This window comes from Vipera berus (genome assembly GCF_964194415.1).
Source record: "Vipera berus genome assembly, chromosome: 1".
Lineage (NCBI taxonomy): Eukaryota > Metazoa > Chordata > Lepidosauria > Squamata > Viperidae > Vipera > Vipera berus.
Genome location: NC_138202.1, coordinates 203065746 through 203093546, shown reverse-complemented (window position 1 = coordinate 203093546; position 27801 = coordinate 203065746). Strand labels below are relative to the sequence as shown.

Sequence of the window (27801 nt, the reverse complement as noted above, 5' to 3'; positions counted from 1 at the left end):
ATGGGTCGGACACGACTTTGCAACTAACAACAACAATTCTGATATTTAAAATAACTGTTGTGTGGACTGCCATGTTGGAATTAATCTTGCAAAATCAAAGTCCAGGATTCTACTTAATTGAACATTTCTTGACTACTAAAGTGCCATCGATTATGAAATCAAAAGTGCAACTCTGATGCACAGGAAGGACCCCAACATTTGAAGAAATACAATTCTTTGCGAGAAAAAAAATGTGGGTGATTGGGGGTGGGAATTCTTGGCTGATTATTTGAGGAGAAAAATGTACCGGAATACTTAGAATTTAGGATGGGAACGATTCCCCTCCTCTTGGCATCAGAGATTTTTTTGCAGATCTCATTTGCCTTTATTATTTCTGATCTTATTGCTTGCATGTGCTTGATAACTCTGAAATTATAATGGCAGAGCTGGGGTTGTAGGGGAATAAATTGTCTGAGAAAACGTGATTTCCACAATTGTCTTTGCATTTTTAAAAGCTTCCTTTCCCCAAATGGGTTATTTTCAAAGGTATGCACTGGTTTGATTTTTTTATAATACATTTTCAGACCATTCACTTTAAGCTATAATTTTTATTTAATTTATTCCTTGAGGGGAAAAAATAAAAAGAAAAAAGTTGGTTGCTTGCCACAAAAATTGTAGGGTCAGGAACCAGAGAGACAGAAGTGCTAGGAAGATCACCATTTAATTATATGTTTCAGTTTGACATCTTACAGTTGCAGTTTTTGTACAAGTGGAAAGAAACCAGAAACAAAAAAAGATGCTCGGTATGACTAATTCAAACTTAGATGATGGGGAAAACGATTGGAAACAACTTTTCCCAAGTGGGTTGAAAATTAAGCAGTTGGATGGAAAATGGGAGTCTCAAGAATTGGATGACCTCAGTGGGGAGATGGGAATGTGCAAAGTAAAACCCCAATCAGTTCAGTGTTATATTGGATGAGCAAACCAAATGTAGCTTAGAGCTACATTTCATATTTTTTAATTAGCATATTTATTTGTCTGTTTGTGTGTTCAAAATAGATCAAAACAGAACTATGCGCATTTATCAAGTGCGTGCCTTACATATAGCAAAACTCAAAAATAAAGACAACTCCCAGACATAACACATTCCTTACGAAAGTGCTGGTTTTGTTTTTATCAAGCAAGACTGTACTTGGCATGAAGTTATTGCTTCCAGATGGCATGACACATCTTTTGAACTAACCAAGTGAATATTTATTAGAATATTTTAATATACTGCTTTGTAAACAGTATCCCCAAATACAGACATCAATAAACAAGAATTTAACTGAAATAAACAAGCACTCCTTAAGAGAAGACTCAGCTACAGAAATTATATTTCAATGGAAAGCACAAATTCAGAATAACATTGGTTATTAACCATAGCCTTGGTTATTATTTGATTATGTTATGTGGGATTTTCTGTTTTGCCCTGATTTTGTTGTGGTTTCAAAAGGTACTTCGATTACAGATGTGGTTGACATGTGAAAGGTAAGCTATCAATTGAGAGACACCTCTGACTTGTTCTTGGGAATGACAACAATGGTCAGATTTCAAGCACTTGGAATGTGGAACCGGATTTACATCTGATATATCCTCCTAAAGGTAAAGGTTCCCCCGCACATGCGTGCTAGTCGTTTCTGACTCTAGGGGCCGGTGCTCATCTCCGTTTCAAAGCCGAAGAGCCAGCGCTTGTCCGAGGACGTCTCCATGTTCATGTGGCCGGCATGACTAGACACCAAAGGCGCACAGAACACTGTTACCTTCACACCGTAGTGGTCCCTATTTTTCTACTTGCATTTTTACGTGCTTTCGAACTGCTAGGTTGGCAGAAGCTGGGACGAGTAACAGGCGCTCACTCTGTTACGCGGCACTCGGGATTCGACACGCCAAACTGCCGACCATCTGATCGACAAGCTCAGCGTCCTAACCCACTGAGCCACCGCGTCCCCATATCCTCCTAGGGAGGGCATATTAAAACCAGTGACTTCTTTATTTTGATTTTAAACAAAATGGTTTTTAAGTTCTTCTTTTAGAAAGATTATGAAAAAAATAGCAGATTAAACACAGAAAATCATAATCAAATTTCCATCTCAGGTAATGTCGTTATTAGACCACTCATGATTTTACAAAATGATTTTCCGATTTCAACAATTCAGGAGGCAGAGTTCTAAAAAGAAGTCATAGGTAAGAATTTACAGCTCTCTTTTCAAGATTACCTGTAAATTTTGTAGCTAATAATAGTGAAGAAGAGAGTAGCAAAATGACATGTGTGTCTAATTTTAAAAAATATATTTATATAAACATTGTGTTAGGAAAAAAATATGGGTGTTCATATTCAAAGCAGAGATGCATGCAGAGTTTGGTAAAAAATATTCAAGGTGATAGCCATGCTAGGTGACACACATAAAAAATGGTGGAACTTTGATTGCACTACGATAGCCAACACTGTGACATCTTTAACCGTATCCCAGGATATTCCCAGTTCAAAGACGGAAAAAAACTGCTCTATATTATAAGTAGGCAGGACCAATTCATTCTTATTACCAATAGTATATGGAACACTTTTGATATGTTAAATGGAAGGAAAGCAGGCAGAATTGATGTTTCAGTTAAGGTATGATATACACTAGAGGAGGACATTAAAATTATTTACAAGGGTACTTCTTTAGGAACTAAACTTTTAGAATCTAAAACAGCTAACTCAAAAAAGCCAACAGGAAAGAATCTCACATTTTTCATCTGTTTCTGTGTTTTGGAAGGTAAAATTAGATAACAAAATAATCTATTTCCTATGTTAACATCTCTGCAATGAAATCAATAAAGGTAACAGGAAAGAAATGAGAAACACTTTTCTCAATGTAATATATCTAATTTAGCTGATGCTAGAAAAAAATAGTATCTTTTGTACATACTCTTGAAAACTATTTTGAATCCACAACTATCTATTACAACTAAACCACTTTAAATTAAATAATTCTTAAGAATGAAATATTCTTAATTTAGACTTTACTTTTACTGTTTGGACTGTTGTGTGTTTTGAAAAATAGATTATTTAGAATCTAGTTATGTAGCAATTCAGTCTTTAAGTAATTAACCTAGTATATACATAACAATATATGATGCTTTCCATGGTGAGCTTAACATCAGTAACAACATTTATTAAAAAGGCTAAAATAATTTCTGGTGGTATCATCTGTACATTAAAATTTTGTTTAGTCACAATCTTTCACTTTTCACGTTCTGGAAAAGCAGTGGTCATGTATCCCAGCAAAAGATGCTACATATGTGCATAAGCGTAGTCAGTAGCATATGCCTTTTTAAAAATATCAAACATGCAAAGAAACAAAAATAAGTCCAAAATATCTGTATTACATCCAGAAATGCCAACTTTGCAACCAATATTTCTCATCCATAACTATGGCACCCTAAAGATACCTGGATACATGCAAATGCTTCTCTGCGATCAGTAACGCAGCAGGGATTTCTTTTTCCTTCCAGTAACAGAGTGCTGGGAAATACCAGACATGACCTTGAGAATTCCAATGTTTGTTACAAATTTTTCTGGATGTGGTTGGAAAGAGGCCTAGAAATGCCAGCACAAATACATCACACTTGCCGAACGTGCACAGGCAACTAATTACAATCTTCAATTATATGTGATATATCTAAAATGAGATGGGCTGTCTCAACTGCAACTTGCAAACCATTCCGTTTTGCGGCAAAACAATCCAGGACAAGCTGATCAGCAGAGGTTAGAGAGGACTCATTAACACAATTTTTGGGAAGGAAAGAAACAGAATGACAGTTTAACATCTTCCAGTTGAGGCCTTCCTGTTTGTTGCAAAGGCCACACCCACACTTTTGAACACAATCTGACCATTCAGAGTTGCTAGGAATGTTAGGTGGAATAGACCACGAATGACCCCATTGGGTATCAATGAGAACATCACCACTGTCATGCTCCAGAGAGCGAGCAATGGACTCCAGTGAGTGGCAAAAACAATCAGTTACTAAGTGGAATTCCTCTGAAGAACAGCCTAGATCTTCCAAGGTGCCTTCTGTTACACCACAACTCTAGAACAGAGAGGAAGGAAATGAAAATTGTTGTTACTCTTTGACCTACTATGTTTTATAGCTCAATTTAAGATTATCTGGAAGGAGACCCATTGTGCTTTATGAATTAAACTCCCAGGTAAGTGTCAAATACCATGATGGTAGTCCTCGACTTATGATTGTAATGGAACCTGCCCTTCACGGTTGTAAGTCGTGGAGGTTGTAAAGTGAGTCACCCATGTGACCAACCCAATTTTACGACCTTTTCTGCAGTGGTTGTTAAGTAAACCAATGGTTCACTAGGGGCCTGTTTTGCTGAAAACCAGAAGTAAATGCTGGTTTTTAGCAAAAGCTTCAAAAACATGACCATGGGATTTAAAAATGGACATAAATGTGGGCTAGCTGCAAAGTGAAGTGACCAAGGGGAGGGAAGCAACCATTGGAACTTCAAAGGTAGGTCACAGAAAGATCTGTTGTATCTTCATATGGTCATTAAGTGACCAATCATAAGTCAAGGACTACCTGTAAGTCTTCTTGCATGAGTAAGGTTCATTGCCTGAAAATGAAGAGATAATTGAGGTCCTATTACAGTCCTAAAAAACCAAATGTGCCCATATAATGTTTTCTGTTCTGTCTCAATGTAACATTATTGCTGGGAAAGAATTGTGTGTCCTTCAAATGCATTGTCAAAGAACATAACTGGTTTGCATTTATTTTCCAACACAGGGCCTTTGCATACTTTTCCTTTGCCTAACAGCAAATGCAATGCCTAGCCAGAATTGGCTGTTCCAGAAAAAAAAAACAATATAAACAGGACCTGATTTGGTTAATATGGATGGGAGATCACCAGGAGATCCCAAGCTAAAGTCGAGCTAAACTGGGAACGACAACAGCAACAACAAAAAACCCCCACACAAATTAAAAGCCAGGAAAAGGCAATGGCAAATCATTTCTGCATTATTACTCAGAAAATTACATGAACACGAAGTCACTAGTAATTGCTTCATCCGTAGCCTTAATATTGATTTTGTAATACACTAATATAGAGAGACATACATGTATTAAATGTTATATAATAGACAGCATGTGGTCTCAGTAAGCTGTTTCATCTGTACCCATAAGCATGTATACATTGAGGAGCCTTAAACAATTTAAATATCCCCCATGAAACCCTCAAACCTTGTGCTTTATGTAGGAGGACACATGAGTTTCGGTACAGCCTCCACCCAGCAAAATCCATGGATCTCTGACTGTTAACTGCAAAGCATGTTCTGCAGTTTGACAAGCAAGCTGCAGAGGGGGAAAAAAAAGACAAATACTTGTATTATAGAAGCTGATATTTTCTCCTCCAAACAGAACAGAACAGGAAAAAAAACCCTCCAATTAATTTATCCTCCCTTTCTGCAAAGGAATTCTGGTTTAGTAGGTAATACTACTTATCCCATTTTATTGGCTCAGTAACACTACAGATTGACATAGATTGTTCCAGATATTTCCATCTGCTTTTATACGGCTTGAAAGTCAACTAAGGTAACATTTAAGTACCTAGCAAACCATGTAGGTACCGTGTTTCCCCGAAAATAAGACCCAGTCTTTTTTTTTTGCCTCCAAAAGAGGCACCAGGTCTTATTTTTGGGGTGGGAGGGTTGAGTGGGCCTTTTCCACTCACCTCGCGGTGATGGCACTGACAGCCCTGCCCAACCGGCCCACTTCTACTGTGGCTGAAGGAGCAGCTTCATTCTGCAGCTGAGAATGGAGCTCGGGCCTGCATTTTGCTTCAGAGGTCTTTCCGGAAGGCCTGTGCAGCCGAGAACCGAGTTATGGATTGAATCTGTTCAATTATTATTATTATTATTATTATTATTATTATTATGGATTATGCAACTCCAGTTCCTTTGAGCAAATTCCTTTCAAAACTTTAGATCTTTATTTTCCTTCCTTCCAAACATTTAAACAGCCAAAGAAATAATCTGCCATCTTTTTCTCATTTTTTTAAAAAAACAACTCACAATAAATTATTTTATTTTGAAGCTAATACAATATAATCTTGGTAACTGGCTGATGGCAGACCTGTAGCAGTATGTAACCAAGGATAAATTTCCCAAGAAGCTTTCTATCCTCCTCCTCCCATCCATTTCTCAGAAGCAAAACTAGACTGGAACAGACCCCAGATTATGTCCCATCCATGCTTAGTAGGTGTGACGATCAAGAACACTGCAAACATTGCCATGGTATAAATTGTGATTCAATACATTTACATTTACATTTATTTGATTTCTATACCGCCCTTCTCCCTAGGGACTCAGGGCGGTTCACAGGGCATATATAAATAGCTATACAAAAATTAAAAAAGAATTAAACCATGCCCAATTAAAATACAGCAATAATAAAATAATAAAAACCAATTAAAAACCCATATTCCCCATCAGGCCAGACCAGCTAACTCAAACAAGTGGGTCTTCAACCCGCGACGGAAGGATCGGACGTCCGATGCCATCCGGAGCTCAACCGGCAGTTGGTTCCATAATGCCGGAGCACCCACAGAGAAGGCCCTCCCCCTGGGGGCCACCAGTCGACATTCCCTGACCGGAGGCACCCTGAGGAGGCCCTCTCTGTGGGCACGCACAGGGCGGAGGGGAGTTGACGCCGGCCTGCAGCCAAGTAATTAGTCAGGTAAAGCTGTGCCTAGTAAGAAATATGCCCCTTTATGATTAAAAATGTTTACTTTTGATTAAGCTTGCAAAAAGTTTTTTCTTCTCCCTTCCTTTCGGCAATTATCTATTTTTCAAGCATGGGAGAGATTTTCTTGACCTCAAGGATTACACCACTCTTTTTCTCAGCAGAATTCTACAATATCTTCTGTCATTACTCTGTTCAGACAATTGCACTCAGCATGTGATATGGAAACCCCCGTTAAATTCCAGGAACTAAACCAATAATCTCTTGATTTAAACAAACCCAGAGTTAATCTCAATGGAATTTAGCTTATTTGCAGACACTTTACAAAGCCCCATTTATCTAATCATTTCTCATTTTTCTTTTATCACCTTATCTTTGATTTAAAAAAACGTGAGAAGATTTCTGTGCCAATATACTTATCATGCTAATTTCCTTAAAATAGTCATTAAAAGCAGCAGATGTAAATCAAGAAACCCAATTTAATGCCTCTGTCTGATTTCATCAGCTCCTGACAGACTATTGGAATATTTGCCCCATAACAACACTTATACTCACTGTCCAAAACATTGTCAAATATCCACTTGTTCCATGTTGTCCAAATATTTCATTATAGTTTTATTCTACCTCTTTTCCTAAAGAAACCCCTAAAGTCACATTCATGATCCTCTCTATTTATATTTTCACAATACAGATAGTCCTCGACTTACGGCCACTATTGAGCCCACAACTTCTGTTGTTAAGTAAGACATTTGTTAAGTGAGTTTTGTCCCATTTTACGACCTTTCTTGCCTCAGTTGTTAAGTGAATTTGGCTTCCCCATTGACTTTGCTCATTAGAAGGTCACAAAAGGGGATCACATGACCTTGGGACAAAGCAATGGTCATAAATATGTATCACGATCATGGGGATGCTGCAAAAGTCATAACTGTGAAAAACGGTCATAAGTCACTTTTTTCCACGCCACTGTAACTTTGACCGGATGTAAATTGAGGACTACCTGTATATAGAGAGACTGAAAGAGGCCTACACTTATACCATGTCAATTATATTTTTCTCCAAACTTTATGCCAATTATATTCTTGCCTATAGATTGTATCTGTCTACCTGGCGTCCCTTCCCTAAATCATCTTGCCTCTCATTAACAAACTCTCCAGACCTGGTCCACTTTGGTTATTTGTGAAAGACTGTCATAAGCATCTTATTTGTAGTACAATGCTAATTTCCACAAGCATTTAATGGTCTAAGGCTGGGGTAGGCAACCGTGACTCTTTTTATGACTCATGGACTTCAACTCCCAGAATTCCTGCAGGAATTCTGGGAGTTGAAGTCCACGAGTCATAAAAAGAGCCAAGGTTGCCTACCCCTGGTCTAAGGTCATTATTGGTTTCGTGTGTAGAGACATTAATCATTAACCAAGAGACTAACCTTCTAACAATATGCTCCTTCATCGACTGCTTGCTACAAGATATATAAAGAGATTGATTACCTTTAGTTCCTCCCATGCTGTTTCATTCCTATTACAGAGTAGCAAGCTGCAAACAACTGGCTGATCAGGAATTAGATGCAAGAACCATTTTGAATCAAAACATTGAGTCTGCAAGTCCTTCAGATGGCCGTAACAAGCAGGAGACAGGAATTGTAAAGAAGGTATTGGCTGAGAACCTAATCAATTAAGGAAAATAAAGGCATGTATAATTATCCCATAAACAAAGAAGCCTGTTTTAAATGACTGCGGGGAATGGAAAAGTTATTTGGGGTAAAAACAAATGTTTTCTAAGGCTTATATGTTTTAAAATAGAGGTGGGTTAATTTGGACAAACCTTACAATTAATAGGGCTGCAAAAATTAAACAAAAAAAGTTTATATTATGAAAGTATAATTTCAGAAAAGAAGCATGTACCGTAACTTAATTTGTGAGATTTGTTGCCCTAAGATACCTCGGTGATAGTCAAGGACTTAAATATTCTAATAAAAAGATCAGATCAATTGAAATGAATTGTCCACATTATTCATCATAAATACTGTTAAATTAATCATTTTTTTTAGTTAATTGGTGGGAGAGTCATATAGGCCCATCAGTTTTTCTAATCTATTTTATTTCTAATCTTTCTTTGAAAAGGATGGACCGGAAATCATATTAGCAGGTCATCTTCCCTTCAGATAAATATGATAGATAATTAGACACACATTATCCAGTATTGTGAAAGGCAACCTTACTATTAGTGTTGTGTTGTAGCCTCCTTTGCTCAGCCCCAAGATGGCCCTGGAAACTGGCTGCTGCTGCTTAAGACGAGTTCTGGTTTCAGCTGAATGTTGGTCTTTAATATTTTTTGAATCATCACATGTATTTGACCCCAGACATGTCTACAAAGTCCACCAAGCATGAGAAAATGTCTCTTCACGTTGATCACATTTCCAACATAAATCTGAAGTACCTTTATAGCATTCTAGACAATTTTTTCTGGAGCCATATACTAATGGTGCATCATTCTATAAAAATTCTTTTAACTGCCGATTTAAACTTCAACCATTTTAACGACGTATTTTCCCAGTGCATATTGTAATCCAAATTTCTTAAGTCTACTTAATCATATTCTTGCCTGTTCTTCTGTTTCAAATTTCTAGAAAAATGTATACATTTTAGCAATTACATGTTAGTTATTTGTACATAGTTCAACATCAAATTGTTTTCTGTGGCTCAATTCTAAATGTTTATCTACCTTAAAATTTTCTCTTAATTGTGTATCTGGAGACCATTGAAAACTAAATTCCTTTGCATCAATTGTTCTCTTGATTTCATCTTATGTTCTCCATGTTCCTGTTCTAATAACTCTTGATAAGTGAATTATTTTTCTTTACCTACTGTTTCCTTCCTTTAAAATGCTTCTTGCACTGAGACCCATAAAGGCATTTTTGGGTACAGTTGGATGTATTTATTTCAGTTCCATATGCTCAATATTTATTTATTTATTTATTTATTTTATTATATTTGTATACCGCCCTTCTCCCGAGGGACTCAAGGTGGTGAACAGGGCACATATAAATAGAAAATACAAAAATTAAAAAGAATTAAATAATCGCCCAGATAAGAACAATAACAGTATAAAAACCCCATTAAAAACCCTAACATCCCCCATCAGGCCAGGCCAGCTTGTTCAAATAAATGGGTCTTCAGACCGCGTCGGAAGGAGCGAAGGTCCGGTGCCGTCCGGAGCTCAACCGGCAGCTGGTTCCATAAAGCCGGAGCGCCCACAGAGAAGGCCCTCCCCCTGGGGGCCACCAGCCGACATTTTCTGACCGGAGGCACCCTGAGGAGGCCCTCTCTGTGGGAACACACAGGGCGGAGGGAAGTTGACGCCAGCAGCAGGTGGTCCCTGAGGTACTCCGGACCCATGCCATGTAGGGACTTAAAGACCATTACCAGAATATGGCACAGTAATATAATGATTTTTACGACCTACATTAACCTTAAATTTATCATACCATACTAAAATTGAAAGTCTAAGAGAAACTGAAATAACAGAAAAAAATTGGTCTCACTATACACAGTGAGGCAGGAAAGAGAATGCTGCCAGTAACATTCAGTGTAGCAAAAACCTTCTTCCTACGATTTTAAAGAAAATTACACACATGGACGTCAATGGATGGGTCACAGTGAAATCATGTTGACTATATATTCCGCAAGACAAATGGAAAAGCTTTATTACAGCTAAAATTACAGAAGACAAATTAAATAATCAAAACTACAAGATATGACTTCAGCTATATTCTGTAGATTTAATGGATTAAACACACAGAATGCCTGAAGAACTCTGTAAATTGAAGATGAAACAAACAAAAACATTCGGAAATGTGAGCAAAAGAAGACAAATTGCTGCTACTGATGCATTCAGAGTTATATAAGAACATTAAATATATGAAAATGTGAGCCTAAAAGATGAAAGAAAAGTTCTACGGGAGAAAAAAAAGATAGCAAGAAGAGATGATATCAATATAAAGAGGAACTGAGAAATAGTTGTCAAAACTGATGAAAGACACAAATGTTTGTTCATTATATTAGTTGGACGTTTTGAATAATGAAGTTAAATACTCCTCAGCAAATCTACCTAGCAAAAATACTTCCAATAGCAAAGACACAGGAGTTGATGAAATACCATCAGAACTGTTTAAAATCTTACAAATAGCAATTGTATTTAGGCTTATATACTGTCCCATGAGGCTTTACGGACAGTTTACAATGTAGAGCATTATTTGCATATTGCCCCCAACAATCTTTGGTCATGTTGCCTAAGGCAGGGGTCGTCAACCTTGGCAACGTTTAAGACTTGCGGACTTCAACTCTCAGAATTCCTCAGCCAGCTTTCTGGGAGTTGAAGTGAGATTAATATTTCAAGATTTTGCAATCCAGTCTTTAATAATACATGAGAATTTCTGGGTCTACTAGCTGGATTCACTGCCAACATTTGATGACTAATGGAAAAAGGCGAGAGAATTTCAAACAGACATCCCGTTTTTCTTTATTGACTTTTTACTTGTAAAAGCCCTTAAAAACCTAGGCTGGGTTATCGTATCTTTGTACTGAAGAAATTCTGGAAGGAACAATTATAATGGAATATGGAGCAATTAAATGGTCCAAACCAGGTAAGAAATAACCTAAGATTATAGATTGTCACCTTTTATTTAATTTACATGAAGACTATGTTATGAGAAACACTGAAATAGAAAAAAAAAACGAATTAAAGCTCCTGGGAGAAACATCAACAACCTTTGATAGGTTGATGATATAATTCTCACAGTCAGAAATGAAAATTATTTAAGGAACCTTTTGTAAGTGAAAACATAAAGTGCAAAAAATCTTTTGCTCCTGAGTATCAAAATCAAAGAAAGGAAAGTTAGGTTAAGAGGCAATGCCAACCCAGTGCAAATTGGTAGAGGTTCAAAGAAGCCTATCTTTCTAGATACAAAATGGTGAATACAGTAATAAAAAAGTGACATCTCTTACTTAAGAAAACTATGATCAGTCCAGACAAAAATTGAATGTGATATGATATTGGCGATAAAGATACCTTTTGTCAAGACTAGATGTAAATATGACTGAGAGTGTTAAATTATCAAAAAAGCCAAATCACAAGTAATTTTCATTTAACATTTCATTGTACTTTACATGGAGCCAATTTTGATTCTGCCTTAGCTGCATGCAATGTTGTGCTTAAAGTATGTCAAAAAGGCCCCATCTGAGTTGCAGTAGAGCATACTGTAGTAACTAGACAGTGCTTCAAATCACATATTCCTAATATTGCTGAAAGCAATTACATTGTGCTTCAAATTCTAATTAGGTTGACTTTGATGCTGCTTATATTAAAAAGCAACAACTATGAATGTCCATTAAATCCTGGATTTCTTTTCAGAGATGTTTCAACTGAATTATTCAATGAAGCTGTATATCAGCTATTTTAATACAAATAACATAAGTCAGGAATGTTTCAATAGTATTGCCTATGATAAGGAAACAAAATTGATTTTAGCTCTGTGCACTGTGTGAACCCAACCACTGTGGATTTGTGAAATGTAGTCCATGATCTGTTCCTCTCAACATGTGAGGTATGACACTTTCTAGGAAGCTTCAAATGGATTAGTGTAAATAGAAGACTGAGTGATAAGATATCTTGCCTTAATAGGATTTATCAGTGTGGGATGGAAATCAGGGTAGGTCCTACTCATTTTCAAGCAGTTGTTCACAGGAGCTCTAATTAAGAAAGCCGAGGTGTGCAACAGTTGTTGAAATATTTGGTATCTACCCATTCTGTGGGTTGTGGTGGAAAAAGCATGTTCCTGGTCCTGTCCAAAAGAGTGGGCCTGCTGGTGGGGTCCAGGAACAAACCCTTTTCTGCCTTCTGGAACCTCATCTCCCCTAAGTGATTAGACCTGCCCTGACCTACCCTTGAAAACCTGGCTTTTGCCCTTGAGCCTGGGACCCTGATAGTAGGGCTGAGCTGGTTTCTTGATCTTGTGTTAACTCAAGTGTTCTTAATAGCTAAGTTACTTTGTGTTAACTCTGTTCTTTTAAAGTTGTTCTTTGTTGTTTTTAATTGTCAGCCTCCCAGACATGCACATGAGATGGGGTACCCAAAACACTATATAAGTAAATAAATACATGGGATGATTAGAGATGGATCAAACATCTGAACTATTGCTCAATTAACAGTCTAGCATCTGCAATTTGGACAGCTAGAGAATTGACAAAGAAGAGATTTCTGCTAATGGCTTGCCACATTCCCTTTTCTTGTGAATCGTATTATGAAGTGATCATGCCTGAGAGTTTATTCATTACCTGTCATTTTCTGCAAGGGCTCCATCATTTGTATTCCAACTCTCTCGACAGCAACAATATTGTTCTCCTTTAAATACTGCTTCAAGGTTGGGTGGATGACCTTCTGGCATATCACAAGACCAACACCATCCATTACTACTTGCCTGCCTACACCGAGTAACTGACCCAACACTTCGGCTTCTAGAGAAACTCTGTGGTGGATAACTATGGCTCCTTCTCCTGCATGAGACAAATCTCCTGACATAGACATGCCAAACAGAGCCACTCTGATGTGACCTGAAGCAGTTCTTTTGAAAGGTGGAGTCAGATGCATTTCTGGCATTTCAATTAAAAGTCCAGGATAGACAGTAGAATCCATAACTCTCTTATTTTTTATAGATATGTAATGGCATTTTCCTAACACAGCAGTAGAATCCACGTTTTGGGGGATTGTAAACAGAAAGGCCTTCAATACCAAAATACTGATATGATCGGCTTCCTTCCTGCTAAGCATGGAGGCCCGTTTGCTCAATATGATACTGCGCACCAGGCTAAGGAGAAGCTTAGAACTGCTGAAATCCACTGGTATTCGGCAACCACAGGTTTCAGATGAAAGGTAGTCAACGCACAGGCTCAAAATATGTTTGCTAATTTTAATGAAAGTATACGCAGCAATATTCAGGCTTTGGTATTTTTCAAGCAAGCTGCAGCAAAAAATTGCCGTAAATAAGCCACTGTCCCCAAAGAGCGCAAGGTGATTCTGCACAGAGGCTACCAGAAGCTTTAAGACGGGAAGAGTGACACAAAGGCTCCTGAACAAAACCGAAGATTGTGATGAAATATGAACGTATCCTCCCATGCCATTGTGAAATTGTTTAAGCCTACCTGTGGGGCCATAGCAGGACCTCATTATCTTACCAAATATGGAGACAGTCTGGCTAACCACCTCCTTAGTTAAAGGCCCAGTGGTGCAGAGGGAAGGTTTTTTAACATCAATTCGAGACATCTTTCCCGACAAAAATTCCAGTCAAGCTTTAGAAGCGTTCCATTTCTACAAAGCAGTTTTTAATCATTTTAACAGGCATGCGAGACCTTGGATTTTCTTTGCGGGCAACGACACAACAAAGGGATTTATCAGCACTTATTTGATGTTAAGACAATGCGATCAATGTGATGATTGCCGAAGCTCCTTCATTCAACCAGACCTTTTCAGTTCATTTCCATGCCCTGTTTTTGAAGGAAGCTTTGCTGCTTTTGGTAGATGGTAAATATCAACATGGGCACCAATGAATAAAAATCCAGGCATGAGCAGCCAATTCCTACTATTCCAGCTGCCTTACATCTTTTGTTGATGGAGACCGATAACAAATAAGGGAGACACACCTATGAGAAGGAGGGAAAGAAAAGAGATTTCATAATACTATAATCACAGTATACATTTATTGAGACAACTTATCTCAGTGCAAACTCCTGGCAAATAATAAGCCATCTCTGAAAATGAGGTATAATCATAGTGAATATTTTGCATGGTAGAAAACATTCGGATAATTTGCCAACTGAGATTACTCACCTTAACTTTTATATAAGCATAATGCAGAAAAAATAGCATTAACAGTGGGCAGTTATGGATTTTTGCCAATAAAGCACTCAATCTTTGATTTACAGAGATTTATTTCTTCTCTGTTTAGAGGTATACAGATGAAAGTGATATTTTTACACATTTTCTCAGCTCATATCTTAGCAATCCTTTGAAGCTGTTTAGTGATACTTAAAATATTTTCATATATATGACATTGATTAATATAAACTTTATTGGAAAAACTTTTGTGTCAATTGCAAGAAAGTCCAGGATTTCATTGTATTAAAGAACAGCATGTATACAAAGTGTATATACATAATAAAAAGGTCATAACCATATCCTAGATGCATGATCTTGGGTATCCAACTGAATGATATAATTCCCAGGAACATGAAATGTCCTTTTTGAGGGAAAACTATAGGTTTGATAAGCTAAAGAGAAATTACGAAAGGCAAGATTTTTACTGTGAATGTTTGGGGGTGGGGGTGTTGACAATTTTTGTGTTAGATCTTTCATACACTGTTTTCTAATAAAATGCTCCAGGAATCCTTGGCAAGAGAGTCTAAATTTTGGTGGTTTTGAAAGAAGGCCTTTACCTTTTGCAATCAGAATGATATAAACAGTCCAAGTGGAATGGGCCAACTTGACGCAGCCATCTTGCCGCGGGACAACTCACCATGACCAACTCACAGCAGGACAACTCATGGAGGGACAATTCCATGCGGGATAACTCAAAGTGATGTCATCTGCCAGTTGTTGTTGTTGTTTTTTACATTATTTCCATCGACAAAAATGGTAATAATCTAGAAGAAACAGTGGCAGATAAGATTTACTGTGTTGTGCTATCCTGCATGGATTGTCCCATGGCAATTTGGCCATAGAGAGTTGTCCCATGACGGGTTGGTCGTGGCGAGATGGCCGCAACAAGTTGTCCTAGAACCTCCTAGAGCAATTTTACAGCAGGGCTCTCCAACCTTGACAACTTTAAGACTTGTGGACTTCAACTCCCAGAATTCCTCAGCCAGCAATGCTGGCTGAGTAATTCTGGGAGTTGAAGTCCACAAGTCTTAAAGTTGCCAGGTTGGAGAGCCCCATGTTACAGCATAAAGCTTGAGCACTGATTTATATCTGGAAGTCATTCAAACATAGGCAACTAAAGGATACCCCAAACCAACTGGGGCATCCACGTAGTGCCAGAATGCCAATGTGCCATTCTAACATGGAGCTGAACTTTAATTTTTGGAATACAGCAAAAGGGAGACTAGAATATTGACTATGGAAGGTTAGTGGGGTAGATGGACTTGAAATAATATTTCCTATAGGGTGTTTAAAATTTTATAAAAGAACACATGAAGATTTTGAAATTATCTATAAGAAACTCTCCTATGCGAATGTTTTACTGATTGGGAAAGAAACAGATGTTAAGGAGGGACTTTGAAGGTTGATTAGAGGGAACCAGAGAGAACTAAGGATTACAACTAAAGGAAAAAGAGATAAATTAATACAATGGACCAACATTTTGCTATAAAAAAATAAGTCTGCTTGGGAGTACTGTACTTAACAATTACTTACAAGATTGTATGATACTGTAACAGTGGATATAGAAGAACAACAAATTTTAATTAAATAAAACAGGTAAAGCTGATTTGAATATTAGTATTTTTAAAAAATGCCAGATTACAAAAGTGATATGGAAAAAGATGCTGTAGATCTGAAAATGAATTTAACATGCCAGAATATGGAAAAAGATGCCACAATGAATTTATAAATGAAACCAGCTGATATCTTAATAATTAAAGTGGAGATACAAATAATAAATCAGAAGAGTGACTTGGAAAGTCATCTTCTCTTGGATTTATAAAAAGGATGTGTTAAACTAATACAACTGTTCCTGAGAGGAAAGAAAGAGAAAATGATAAGGAATTAGCTGGATTTGACAGGATTAAAAATCAAGAAAACAGAAGGAATTCAAAGTGGATTTATTTGATCAGAGTCAATATATGTTGTGGTTTCTGATAGTTATTAATGGAATTTCTTTTTGACTGGAATTGAACAACTAGGCTTTAAAGATCAGTTTATAAATGAGAGATTTCTTTTGTTTTACAGTATTTCTTAGAGAAAGCGTTAAGTTGTAATACCAAATGGATTAATTAAGTTAAAATATAATATGTTATTACTTTTGGTAGACTTTTGCTGATTAGGACTGAATGATGAGTTTTTTATAATTTGATTATTGATAAGGGATGAGTATGGAAAGAAGTGATCTTTGTTTTATTGAAATGTTACCGAAGGTGGTAACAAAATTGTTTGTACTTTTCTAAGGGGTGAGTCACTTTTTATATACCCCTTTCCTTATTTTTTTTCTTTTACCTATGCACTTCTCCTTTCCTTTCCTTTTTTATGTCTCTTAATTTGTATTAGTCTTTTATCTTAAAAGATAAAAGCTTTTCTAAAAAAGCTCACAGACATAGGCAGGTGAAGAAAATACATGATTTTGAATAAGGGCATAGATACAAATTTTGCTTTAATGAGTTCAGAGTGTATGCTGTTATTAATTATGCTCAAAAGCTGCATTCATAATAGCTCTGCCAAAGTAGCAGATGAACTGCAGCTGTTCTGCATCACATGAATATTACCTAATATTTTTGTTCTGCTACATGTACAAAAATTGTGAACTGATGAAAAATGATACGGCTGATGAACTTAACCAGGAGAGTATACCAAATATATACAATTAGTACATATATGTGTGTTTATCTGTGTACTGTATAAGAGAGAAAGAGAGAAAGAGAAGGGGTGAAGGTGACAGAATATGTCTATCAAATCCAGTTTATGGTTGTAACTATTGTGAAGAAATTATTGAAAAGAAAATGCAGTCAGATTTTTAAGGAATCCAGTTCCCTATCTCTGCTTTAATGAGACTAAAACATTGCTGTGGAATATCAAACTCTCTGATTAAAGCGTGACAATCAGTATTGGAGTTGTTTGTTCCTATAGGATTCTTGAGGAGATCAACCCTGACTGCTCTTTAGAAGGCCAGATCCTGAAGCTAAAACTCAAATACTTTGGCAACCTAATGAGAAGGAAGGACTCACTGGAGAAGAGCCTAATGGTGGGAAAGATTGAGGGCAAGAGAAGAAGGGGACGACAGAGAATGAGGTGGCTGGATGGAGTCACTGAAGCAGTAGGCGTGAGCTTAAATGGACTCCAGAAGATGGTAGAGGACAGAAAAGCCTGGAGGAACGTTGTCCATGGGGTCGCGATGAGTCGGACATGACTTCACAGCCAACAACAACATAAGATTCTTGCCTAATCCTATAATAGAACCTGGCCTGAGCACCAAATTATATTATCTTACATATTTGCCCTTTTTGAGTATTTAAAATCCTATGCTTTAAAGCTCCTTCCCAAAATTCTATATTGCATTGTGTTTTTGTTCCCAGAACAGGATGAAACACAGAGAAAATGAATTGCTTGAGGCCAGTTAAGGAGTTGTTGATAGAAGCAACATCTCCAGAGCAGAAAGTGCCCAGTTCTGCTAAATTTTACTAATCCTCATTTTCCAAGAGAAAATGCTATGCCATGCCAGCAAAGCAGATCCTTAGCTGTTTGTTCGTTCATTTCCTGGCCTTAGGATTTACACACAGAAGTTGCAATGTTGACATTTATTCCTACGTTAGGAAGGATAGTTTATGGTTTGACACTAAAGGGTATCTATTATGGACCACTACTATGCCACCTACAGGGAGGCTCCAGAGAACAATTCTGCAAGAAGAGGCATAAATTCCACAACAGGGTGTGGGAAATTAAAGAGATCAGCCTGTTCAACATTCCCTTTGGTATCCTCGACATACAACAGTTTGTTTACTGTCCATTCAAAGTTACTATGGTGTTGAAAAAAGTGACTTACGACCTTTTTTTCACATTTATAACCGTTGCAGCATACTCATGAATGATGTCATCAAAATTCAGACATTTGGCAAATGACTCATATTTATGATGGTTGCAGTATCCTGGGATCCTGGGATCACCTTCTGTGACCTTCTGACAAGTAAAGTCAATGGGGAAGCCAGATTCACTTAACAACTGCGTCACTAACTGAACAACTGCAGTGATCTACTGTGGCAAGAAAGGTTGCACCGTGGCGCAGAACTCCCTTAACAAATGCCTCACTTAGCAACAGAAATATTGGGCTCAATTGTGGTCATAAGTCGAATACCTGTATTTTTGCTGCCTTTTAATCATTTTGTACTTACCTTTTAATCATTCTGTAGAGTTTATTATTATTTCTGTTCATTTTCTTTCTCCTGCTGCAGGGCATATCTCACAATGTCAGACTCTTGATAATAGTCCTCTTTTGGTGGTTGAAAAAGGGGGTTGGACTTGATATTATGCCATCCCCAGTGTATCAGCACCATGCCAGTTCCTGAAACAATGAAAACTCTGTAGTTCTTCCAAAAGCTTCTAAGGCCCATGTGTTGGTCACTACCTATGCAAAGAAGTTGAGATATATGAGCATGTTTCACTAAACAAGTTAATCAAACCATATTTTATTACATCCCAAAGTTTGATTACACCCCAAGGTTCTGAAGGAACTGGCAGAGGTGATCTCAGAACCACTGAACTATATCTTTCAAAGATCCTGGAGCACTGGGGAACTACTAGAGGATTGGAAAAGAGCTGATGTAATTCCCATCTTCAAAAAAAGGGGGGGGGAATGGATACAGGAAACTACAGACCTATCAGTCTGACCATAATACCTGGGTAGATTCTGGAAAAGATAATCAAGCAACAAATCAGCAAACACCTAAAGGCAAACAAAGTCATTACCAAAAGCCAATGTGGGTTTGTCAAAAACGGTTGCTGGAATTGGGTATGTGTAGTTTAATGAAGAGAAGGGTGAGGGGTGACATGATAGCAGTGTTCCAATATCTCAGGGATTGCCACAAATAACAGGGAGTCAAGCTATTCTCCAAAGCACCTGAAGGCAAGACAAGAAGTTATGGATGGAAACTAATCAAAGAGAGAAGCAAGCTAGAATTAAGGAGAAATTTCCTGACAGTTAGAACAATTAATTAGTGGAACAACCTGCCTCTAGCTGTGAATGTTCCAACACTGGAAGTTTTTAAGAAGAGACTGGACAGCCATTTGTCTTAAATGGTATAGGGTTTCCTGCTGAGCAGGGGATTGGACTAGATGACCTCCAAGATCCCTTCCAACTTTATTATTATTGTTATCAATATTATATCATTCAGATTCACCACCATCATCATCCTATTATATAACAAGTTCAGATTTGATTGACTGATGATCCTAATGATATTTTTTCTCTCAGAAATAGTGCCATAAATATTGGGAAGATTTGCTTCTGAAGACATTAATACAATATATGACATGCTGCAACATTGCATATAAAAGGCCAAATAAAGTCTTTTGTGATAAATAATGAAAATGATACTTGGGCTATAGACCTTTAAATCAATTGGGTTGATCTGATTATTAGATAAGAGACTTTCCCATCTATTATATTTGTTTACTTAATATAGTATTTTTATTAAATAAGGACGGAAAAACCTTATGACTATTTATAGATGGTTAAGTAAGGAAAGGAAAATCCATCAGTTTTTAAAATTTTTCTCTTCAGCATCCAGGCAGGGTTGATTCTTTACGTTTAATGTTAGATGTAGGATTATTTTGAGGTCATTGGGTTATTTTTTTTTTGGTTCAGTGTTGGATATATGTTGTTCCGTTTTTCATTTTGTATTTTACTCTTGTTGATAAAACAAAATAAGTATCTATAAAGGGAAAAAAATTTGGAAATTGGATAATTTGGTCATAGTGGATATTCAGGGACATGTATAGTTTAAAATGTTAAGGCCCACAATTTTCCTCATCTAAATTGGACACAAGGATTTCACTAGTATCCTATATTCTCTCTCCTCCCACCCCAACCCCTCCACACCAATAATGTTCCATGAACAGAAGGATGTGGCTGTGCTGCAATCTTGATTTGAAGGGCAAAATGTGATTTGTGATGTACAGATGTCCCCACAGCACCTTCTGGAAACAACCTAAATCAGGTGTTGTTGTTTTTTTTCCCTGGGTTCCCTGACTGCCCTCAGTGAGCAGCACTATCTGGGAGAAAGACATATCTCTTAGGTGAAAGTTTCCAGCAGGTGTTATACATGCACATTTTGAACATTGAATCAGAATGGCTGCTCCGCCTGGCTGCAGAAAATTTCCCCTGCTAATGGTTTTAAAATGGATGTTTCTGAATTAGATGGGTGCTGACTTATATCTGCTGGATCTAAAATTGGCATGACATTGGCCAGATCTGGACTGTTTCCTTTACTAATCCAGTCAGAAAATATTTTCTTTGTTAAAAGTCATAGAGAAACTAAAAAAAATTCCAACAGGGAAAAAAGAGGAAAAAATACCCGTTCCAACCTGGTCAGCACATTCTATTAAAGAGGCAGAATAACAAAGTTGGAAGGGACCTTGGAGGTTTTCTAGTCTAACCCCCTGCTCAAGCAGGTAACCTTATACCATTTCAGACAAATGGTTGTCCAATCTCTTCTTAAAAACCTCTAGTGAGGCTTCTGAAGGGAAGCCGTTCCACTGGTTAATTGTTCTCACTGTTAGGAAGTTTCTCCTTAGTTCTAGATTGCTTCAAGAGATCACAATGTTACTCTATTTCTCCACCTTATTTAAAATGTAAATTATTTACAAAACAATTATATTAAGCTGCAATTCTATTGCCGTGTATCTGAAAATAAGTCCTATTAAATTTAACGACACCAGTTTCTAAATTAATCTATATGGGATTGTGTTTCAAACAAAAACTAAAAAAAAAACCTCTTGATTTAAAATAAAATCTGCTTTTAATACAAAACATGCATATACTAATGAGTCATTTATTACAATTAAGACACTTTTTGCTGAAGAAATTAGAGAAGAGCCTAATTTCCAAAACTCGAACATCATAAAAATTAGCATGCCTATTTAAAGTGCAATCTATATATAGTTAAACATTTTACACCCAGCTGACTTCAAAGAGAAAATAATGCATAATTATATGTATATAATTTGTTATAGCAAAATAATTAGTGTATGTCTTCCTGCTCAGGAATTATATATCAATATGGAAACAGATTTAATTCAATTATTTAAATCAGCATACTTTTATTGGGGAGGAAAGAATGGTTTATTTGCATATAAATGTTCTGTTCCAGCCTACGACTGGCTCTGTTTGAATGTCAAGAACAACCCCTTTTTATAGTCAACAGGCTAGAAAAAACCCAACCAAATTTATTTACAAAGAGTTCAAACAAGAGTTAAACGAAAAGTTCAAACAAGAGTTAACAGGAATAACAGACCAGGACTCTAGCAGAAGATCTTCAAACTGTTGCCTTCAGCAACCAGCACCTCCCACACCTTCCCCTTTTATCAGCAGTCCCAAGGCGTGGCTTCTCATTGCCTTCTCCCGAGTTGCCTCATTGCCTTCCTCTGTTCTGCTCTGCTGGATTGCCTCTGGCTCCTAGCGTCCCTGAATAGATCCAGCTGTGAATTGTCTACATCCAATACCTCGTGCTCACACGGCTGAGTCTGAGGAGGAACATGATGGGAGGGACCAGGCTGAGAGTCCTGCAGTGCATCAGAGCTTCCCTCTGATACCAAAGGCTCTCCAACCCCCTCCTCCTCCTCCTCTTCAGAATCATCAGACTCAGCTGCCGATAATACAGGCTGACGCTGAATCACAACAATAAATAGAAGATGAAGTTAGTCTTTTGGGGTGTGGATTTTGACTAACTGAATTCTGCAAAACAAGACAAACTTAAAAGATTCTCCCCCTCATCCACACCAGTCCCCTACGACAGGGGTCCCCAACTCCTGGTCCATAGATTGGTACCGGGCTGCGCCATGCCAGAAACTGGTCCGTACAAACATGCAAAGCCCCATCCGCGGGATGCAGACAGTACATGAAACCAGCCCCCCCTTCTGTCCGTGGAAAAACCTCTCTCCACAGAACCTGTTCCTGGTGCCCAAAAGGTTGGGGACCTCTGCCCTACGATCAAGTCCAGAGGCTGGCTGGCTTGTTTATTTATTTAAATTTATATGCCGCCCTTCTCCCTAAGGACTCAGGGCGGCGCACAACAATAAAAATTAAAAACATAAAATAGAAAATTTAAAAAAGAATTGAACAATAAATACAATAATTATATGACAATTTAAAAACCAGTAAAAAGCTAATTAAAACCATAGTCAGTCCAGGCCCGCTTGGGCTACCACTCATTTCTTCTACCAGAATATTCTTTTGAGTAAAAGGAAGAAGCGAATCCATCTACAGAACACCAAGTCTGGATCTAATGCATTGCATTTTGACCTGTAAAGAACATTTTATTGTATTAAGTTTAAGTTTAAGTTTATTGAATTTATATACCGCCCTTTTCCCGTAGGACTCAGGGCGGTTTACAAGGTATTTAAAAACGTCAATACAATACAAAAGTTAAAAACAATTAAAAAGAATTAAATTTGATCCCTGAAAAATATAAAACCCCAATTAAAAACTCTCAGCCTGGGCCGGAGAGCTCAAAGAGCCAGGTCTTCAGGTCCCGGCAGAATGAATTATGTGATATGGATTGTGCAAGAAGGCAGGTGGACGTTAAAAATAATGTAGCATGCACAGAGGAAAAATTATATGTTTTACTACTGCTTCTGGCCCAACAAATACCAACTGCTGTAAAAGTCTGTTTCTGCATGTCGATTTATTGACTGTATTATGTAAAGTGATTCCATTTTGCATGTGGAAAGATATTCTATTTCCTTAAAACAAGTCATTAAAAAAAAACCCTCCAAGTCTTGGGATATAAATGGCTCCCACTAAAAAAATAGCAAATGCCTCTCTGAAGAAATATCAAAATGTTTCAAGTTGTGTTATTTAAATATCTAATACTAGTAACTGGAAATGTGAAGTGACAATTTTGAATATGAGAAGTCAGGCAAGACAATATTCTCACTTGCTTTGACCTTTGGATACTAGATTTGTAATTATTTTGTCATGTTAACTATTCAAATTATACCAATAAAGAAATAAATGATCATGTAGCTAATTTCAGTATTTGGCCACCTGCATAATTTCTTTTCATCTTTAATTGGCAATTAGATGATGCATTAGGCATTTTACATGGGAATAAAGGATGGCACAGTCTTCAGCAGACTGCTTGCCTTATCTGAAGGGATGCTCCATTTTGTTCAGAAACTCAACCGTGCAGAATTTTAAACCAAGTAGCCAGCTTCCACATATATAACAGACATCATGTTGCAGTTAATTACACATGGAGAGCCACAAGAACAATATGGGGGTAGAACTCCTGTGCTCATCCCTCCTACTGTCTCCAACAGTGGAGGATACACTTGCTCTGAAACCCCCAGAGTATTAATATTAGGCCTAGGACCAAATGAGATATTACTGTTATCTGGGTTGTATCATTTTAGATTGCAAGTGGGACTCTTCAGCCAGGCTACCTGAAAAACTGCTGCATCTACACAGCTGAGGTTGAGCTGTGTAAGAGAGAATGGGACTTTGGCAAGTGATATTCTTGGGTCACTAAGAGAACTTTGAAGATTTTATTCCAGCTTCATTGGATTAAGCTCAACACACTGTGATTTCATCTGAGGTTTTATCTGTGATTCAACAGTGTACAGTTTTTATGGTTCATCAAATCTCTTCTGAATCAAGCTTTACTCTTGGTGACTCCATTTCCGCGTTGTTTTCTCAGTTGCCATTGCCTTCTCATATATATTTTTTTACTTCATACTGATCTACGGTATATACGCTGTAGTATATCTCATGGTCTCCGTTCAAATATTAAGCAGATCTGATCCTGTTTAGTTTTTTTGAGCTCGGCCTTGGTTAGTTAGGTAGGTAATGTCATTTAGATGGAATTTTACTCTGTAAAGCATGCTTTAAGCTGCGCGGTAATAGGTTGTGTATCCTGAAAAATGCTCTAGTAAGTAGCACCCCCCGCGTTTTCCTTTTGCTATAAGCAACAGATGCTCTTACTTTTTCCCCCCTAGAGAAAAAATAATTGCCACCCGTCCTTTCCCATACATACATTTCGGCCCAATACCTCTCTCTTACGTTGCAGCACGGGAAAGCAAAACACTCTACCACCCTAGTCCTCGTGCCCTTCAAGCCTCCACTCTTCAGCCTTTCCGGAAATGGAAACGAAAGGCTGAGACTACAAATCCCAAGATACACCGCAAGATTATTTTTTTTAAGAAAAAATACTTGACAAATCGATGTCCCGATGCATCCTGGTAATTGTAGTTCAAGCGAAGCGGAAATGTTTAAAAAAATGTCCTCGAGTATGCGGAGCATCGTCTCTGCTACAGTATTACAATTGACCGGAAATCATAAGGAGGGAAATTATTCAATTTAAACTGAGGCGTGAATTTGAGAGATCGGTTCCAAACGTCCCTTAATTTTGTTAATCACACATGTTTTTTTTATTAATTTGATAGTATTTCCCTTACCATGGAATAGATTAGTGGCTTATTAAAAGACATGCATATATTCTTAGGTATATTAAATACACCGGTTTAAGCGAAGCGGCATCCCAAACAGAGAAGGGTGAATAAAAAGAAACGGATGTGCCATAATGGTGAGATTTAATCCAAGAGTTACCTATTCACTTATTAAAATCTTTTTTAAATTAATACATTTCAACTGAACTACACAAGTGGATGTTTTAAAAGGTTGAAAAATAATTGCCCTTGTGCAATGAAAACGCTTAATATTTAATGTTAAACATTAATGTTTAATGTTTTAATACTTCATTAGTCTCTTTTGTGCATTTTGTTAGACTCCTTCACTAGATTCACACACAGGACTGAACTGTGGTTTATTTAACCTGGTTTTATCTTAAAAGGGCTGTATCTTAAAGGGCTGGATTCACACTCACAGGAAACCATCAAAATTATAAATTCAGGGTCAAATCAGATATAAAATCCAACTCAATGTGGGTTACAGTGTACTATAATATGTCTTTCTTTGAGAAACATGAACAGCTGCATTAGGCTAAAGTGTTTGTTACACTGTCATTCATGTTGCATAAACCCAGAGCAGTTAGCAGATGATTCAGTATGGCAAATTACCACTGGTTAATTCAATGTGTCATGATGAAGTTAACTCAGTTTCTTGTAGAAACACAGGGATATGTATAATCCCGCTTGGGGGGGCGCGAAAGCCCTAATAAGCAGGCATATACATAGAATGAAGGCTATTGCTAAGCACATTGATTGTGCTTAGATTGTAAGCCGCCCTGAGTCTTCGGAGAAGGGCGGGATATAAATGGGATTAAAAATAAAAAATAAAAATAAAAAATAATACAGGTAGTCCTCGATTTACAACAACTGAACCCAAAATTTATGTTGCTAAGGGAGACATTTGTTAAGTGAGTTTTGCCCCATTTTACGACCTTTCTTGCCACAGTTAAGTGAATCATTACAGTTGTTAAGCTAGTAACATGGTTGTTAAGTCTAGCTTCCCCATTGATTTTGCTTGTCAGAAGTTTGCAAAAGCTGATCACATGATGCTGGGACACTGCAACTGTCATAAATGCGAGTCAGTTGTCAAGCATTCAAATGTAAATCACATAAATCATGGTTGTAAGTGTGAAAAATGGTCATAAACCACTTTTTCCAGTGCCCTTGTAACTTTGAACAGTCATTAAATAAAATGTTGTAAATCAAGGGCAACCTGTATATACTGCTCTGGAAATAACCTCCTTGCTATACTGTAGTGTACATTTACATTTGAGTAAATATATTTACCCCTTCATGGATTACTGCCTTGTCATGGCGAAGGGGCTTGCGTAATTCAATGAAGCTATGAGCTATGCCGTGCAGGGCCACCCAAGACGGACAGGTCATAGCAGAAAGTTCTGACAAAACGTGATCCACTGGAGAAGGAAATGGCAACCCACTCCAGTATCTTTGCCATGAAAACCCCATGGACAGTACCAAAAGGAAAAAAGATATGACGCTGGAAGATGAGCCCCTCAGGTCGGAAGGCGTCCAATATGCTACTGGGGAAGAGCAGAGGGCTAGTATTAGTAGCGCCAGAAAGAATGAAGCGACTGGGCCAAATCCGAAAGGACGCTCAGCTGTGGATGTATCTGGTGGTGAAAGGAAAGTCCGATGCTGTAAAGATTTTTTTCTCCGTAGGAACCTGGAATGTAAAATCCATGAATCAAGGCAAGCTGAATGTGGTCAAACAAGAGATGACAAGATTGAACATCGACATCTTAGGAATCAGGGAACTAAAATGGACAGGAATGGGTGAATTTAATTCAGATGACCATGAGGTATACTACTGCGTGAAAAAATCCCTCAGAAGAAATGGAGTAGCCTTCATAGTCAATAAAAGAGTAGGAAAAGCAATACTGGGATACAATCCCCAAAATGACAGAATGATCTCAGTTTGAATCCAATGCAAACCACTCAATATCACAGTAGTCCAAGTCTATGCCCCAACCACTGGTGCTGAAGAGGATGAAATTGACCGGTTCTATGAAGCCCTACAGCACCTTATAGAACTAACACCAAAAATGATGTCCTTATCATCATGGGGGATTGTAATGCTAAAGTAGGAAGCCAAAAGATAACCGGAATAACAGGCAAGTTTGGCCTTCGAGTACAAAATGAAGCTGACAGAATTTTGTCAAGAGAATACAATGGTCATAGCAAACACTCTTTTCCAACAACTCAAGACATCACCAGATGGTCAACACAGAAATCAGATTGACTATGTGCTCTGCAGCCAAAGATGGAGAAGCTCTATACAGTCAGTGAAAACAAGACCAGGAACTGACTGTGGCTCAGACCATGAGCTTCTCATTGCAAAGTTTAGGCTTAACCTGAAGAAAGTAGGGAAAAGCACTAGGCCACTCAGGTATGAATTAAATCATATCCCTGATGAATATACAGTAGAGGTGACAGATAGATTTAAGGAATTAGATCTGATAGACAGAGTGCCTGAAGAACTATGGACTATGGAGAATTATTTGTCTCTTGAGAAACCTATATATACAGGTCAAGAAGCAACAGTGAGAACTGGATACGGAACCACTGATTGGTTCAAAATTGGCAAAGGAGT

The 27801-nt window shown here is 37.6% G+C and overlaps 1 protein-coding gene across 6 annotated transcripts; it reads right to left on the bottom strand.

Annotated features, from left to right (window-relative positions):
- Window positions 1-662: 662 nt before the first annotated feature.
- Window positions 663-24875, bottom strand: MKKS (MKKS centrosomal shuttling protein). 6 transcript variants are annotated; one of them, XM_081313432.1, is made up of 9 exons: window positions 24773-24853; window positions 22945-23025; window positions 22019-22247; window positions 19403-19449; window positions 18899-19131; window positions 13085-14446; window positions 8240-8415; window positions 5254-5364; window positions 663-4095 (listed from the first exon to the last, which is right to left on the bottom strand). In XM_081313432.1, the coding sequence occupies exons 6-9, from the start codon at window positions 14067-14069 to the stop codon at window positions 3655-3657; spliced, it is 1713 nt and encodes a 570-aa protein (XP_081169558.1). In that variant the 5' UTR covers window positions 14070-14446; window positions 18899-19131; window positions 19403-19449; window positions 22019-22247; window positions 22945-23025; window positions 24773-24853; the 3' UTR covers window positions 663-3654. The 6 variants fall into 6 exon arrangements, with proteins under 6 accessions (XP_081169558.1, XP_081169559.1, XP_081169556.1 ...); XM_081313433.1 differs by lacking the exons at window positions 19403-19449; window positions 22019-22247; window positions 22945-23025 and having other exon boundaries at window positions 18899-19127; window positions 24784-24875; XM_081313430.1 differs by lacking the exons at window positions 19403-19449; window positions 22019-22247; window positions 22945-23025 and having other exon boundaries at window positions 24784-24869.
- Between the last annotated feature and the right edge of the window lie 2926 nt (window positions 24876-27801).

Bases quoted from the DNA above. Each gene is read 5' to 3' on its own strand.
- MKKS (XM_081313433.1), bottom strand. From the start codon at position 14,069: ATGTCTCGAATTGATGTTAAAAAACCTTCCCTCTGCACCACTGGGCCT. The intron at 8,416-13,084 runs GTAATGAATAAA...TTAATTGATTAG, and splicing joins GCCCTTGCAGAAAATGACAG to GTTCTCAGCCAATACCTTCT. The intron at 4,096-5,253 runs GTTTGAGGGTTT...TCTCTGTTCTAG, and splicing joins CCTCCTACATAAAGCACAAG to AGTTGTGGTGTAACAGAAGG.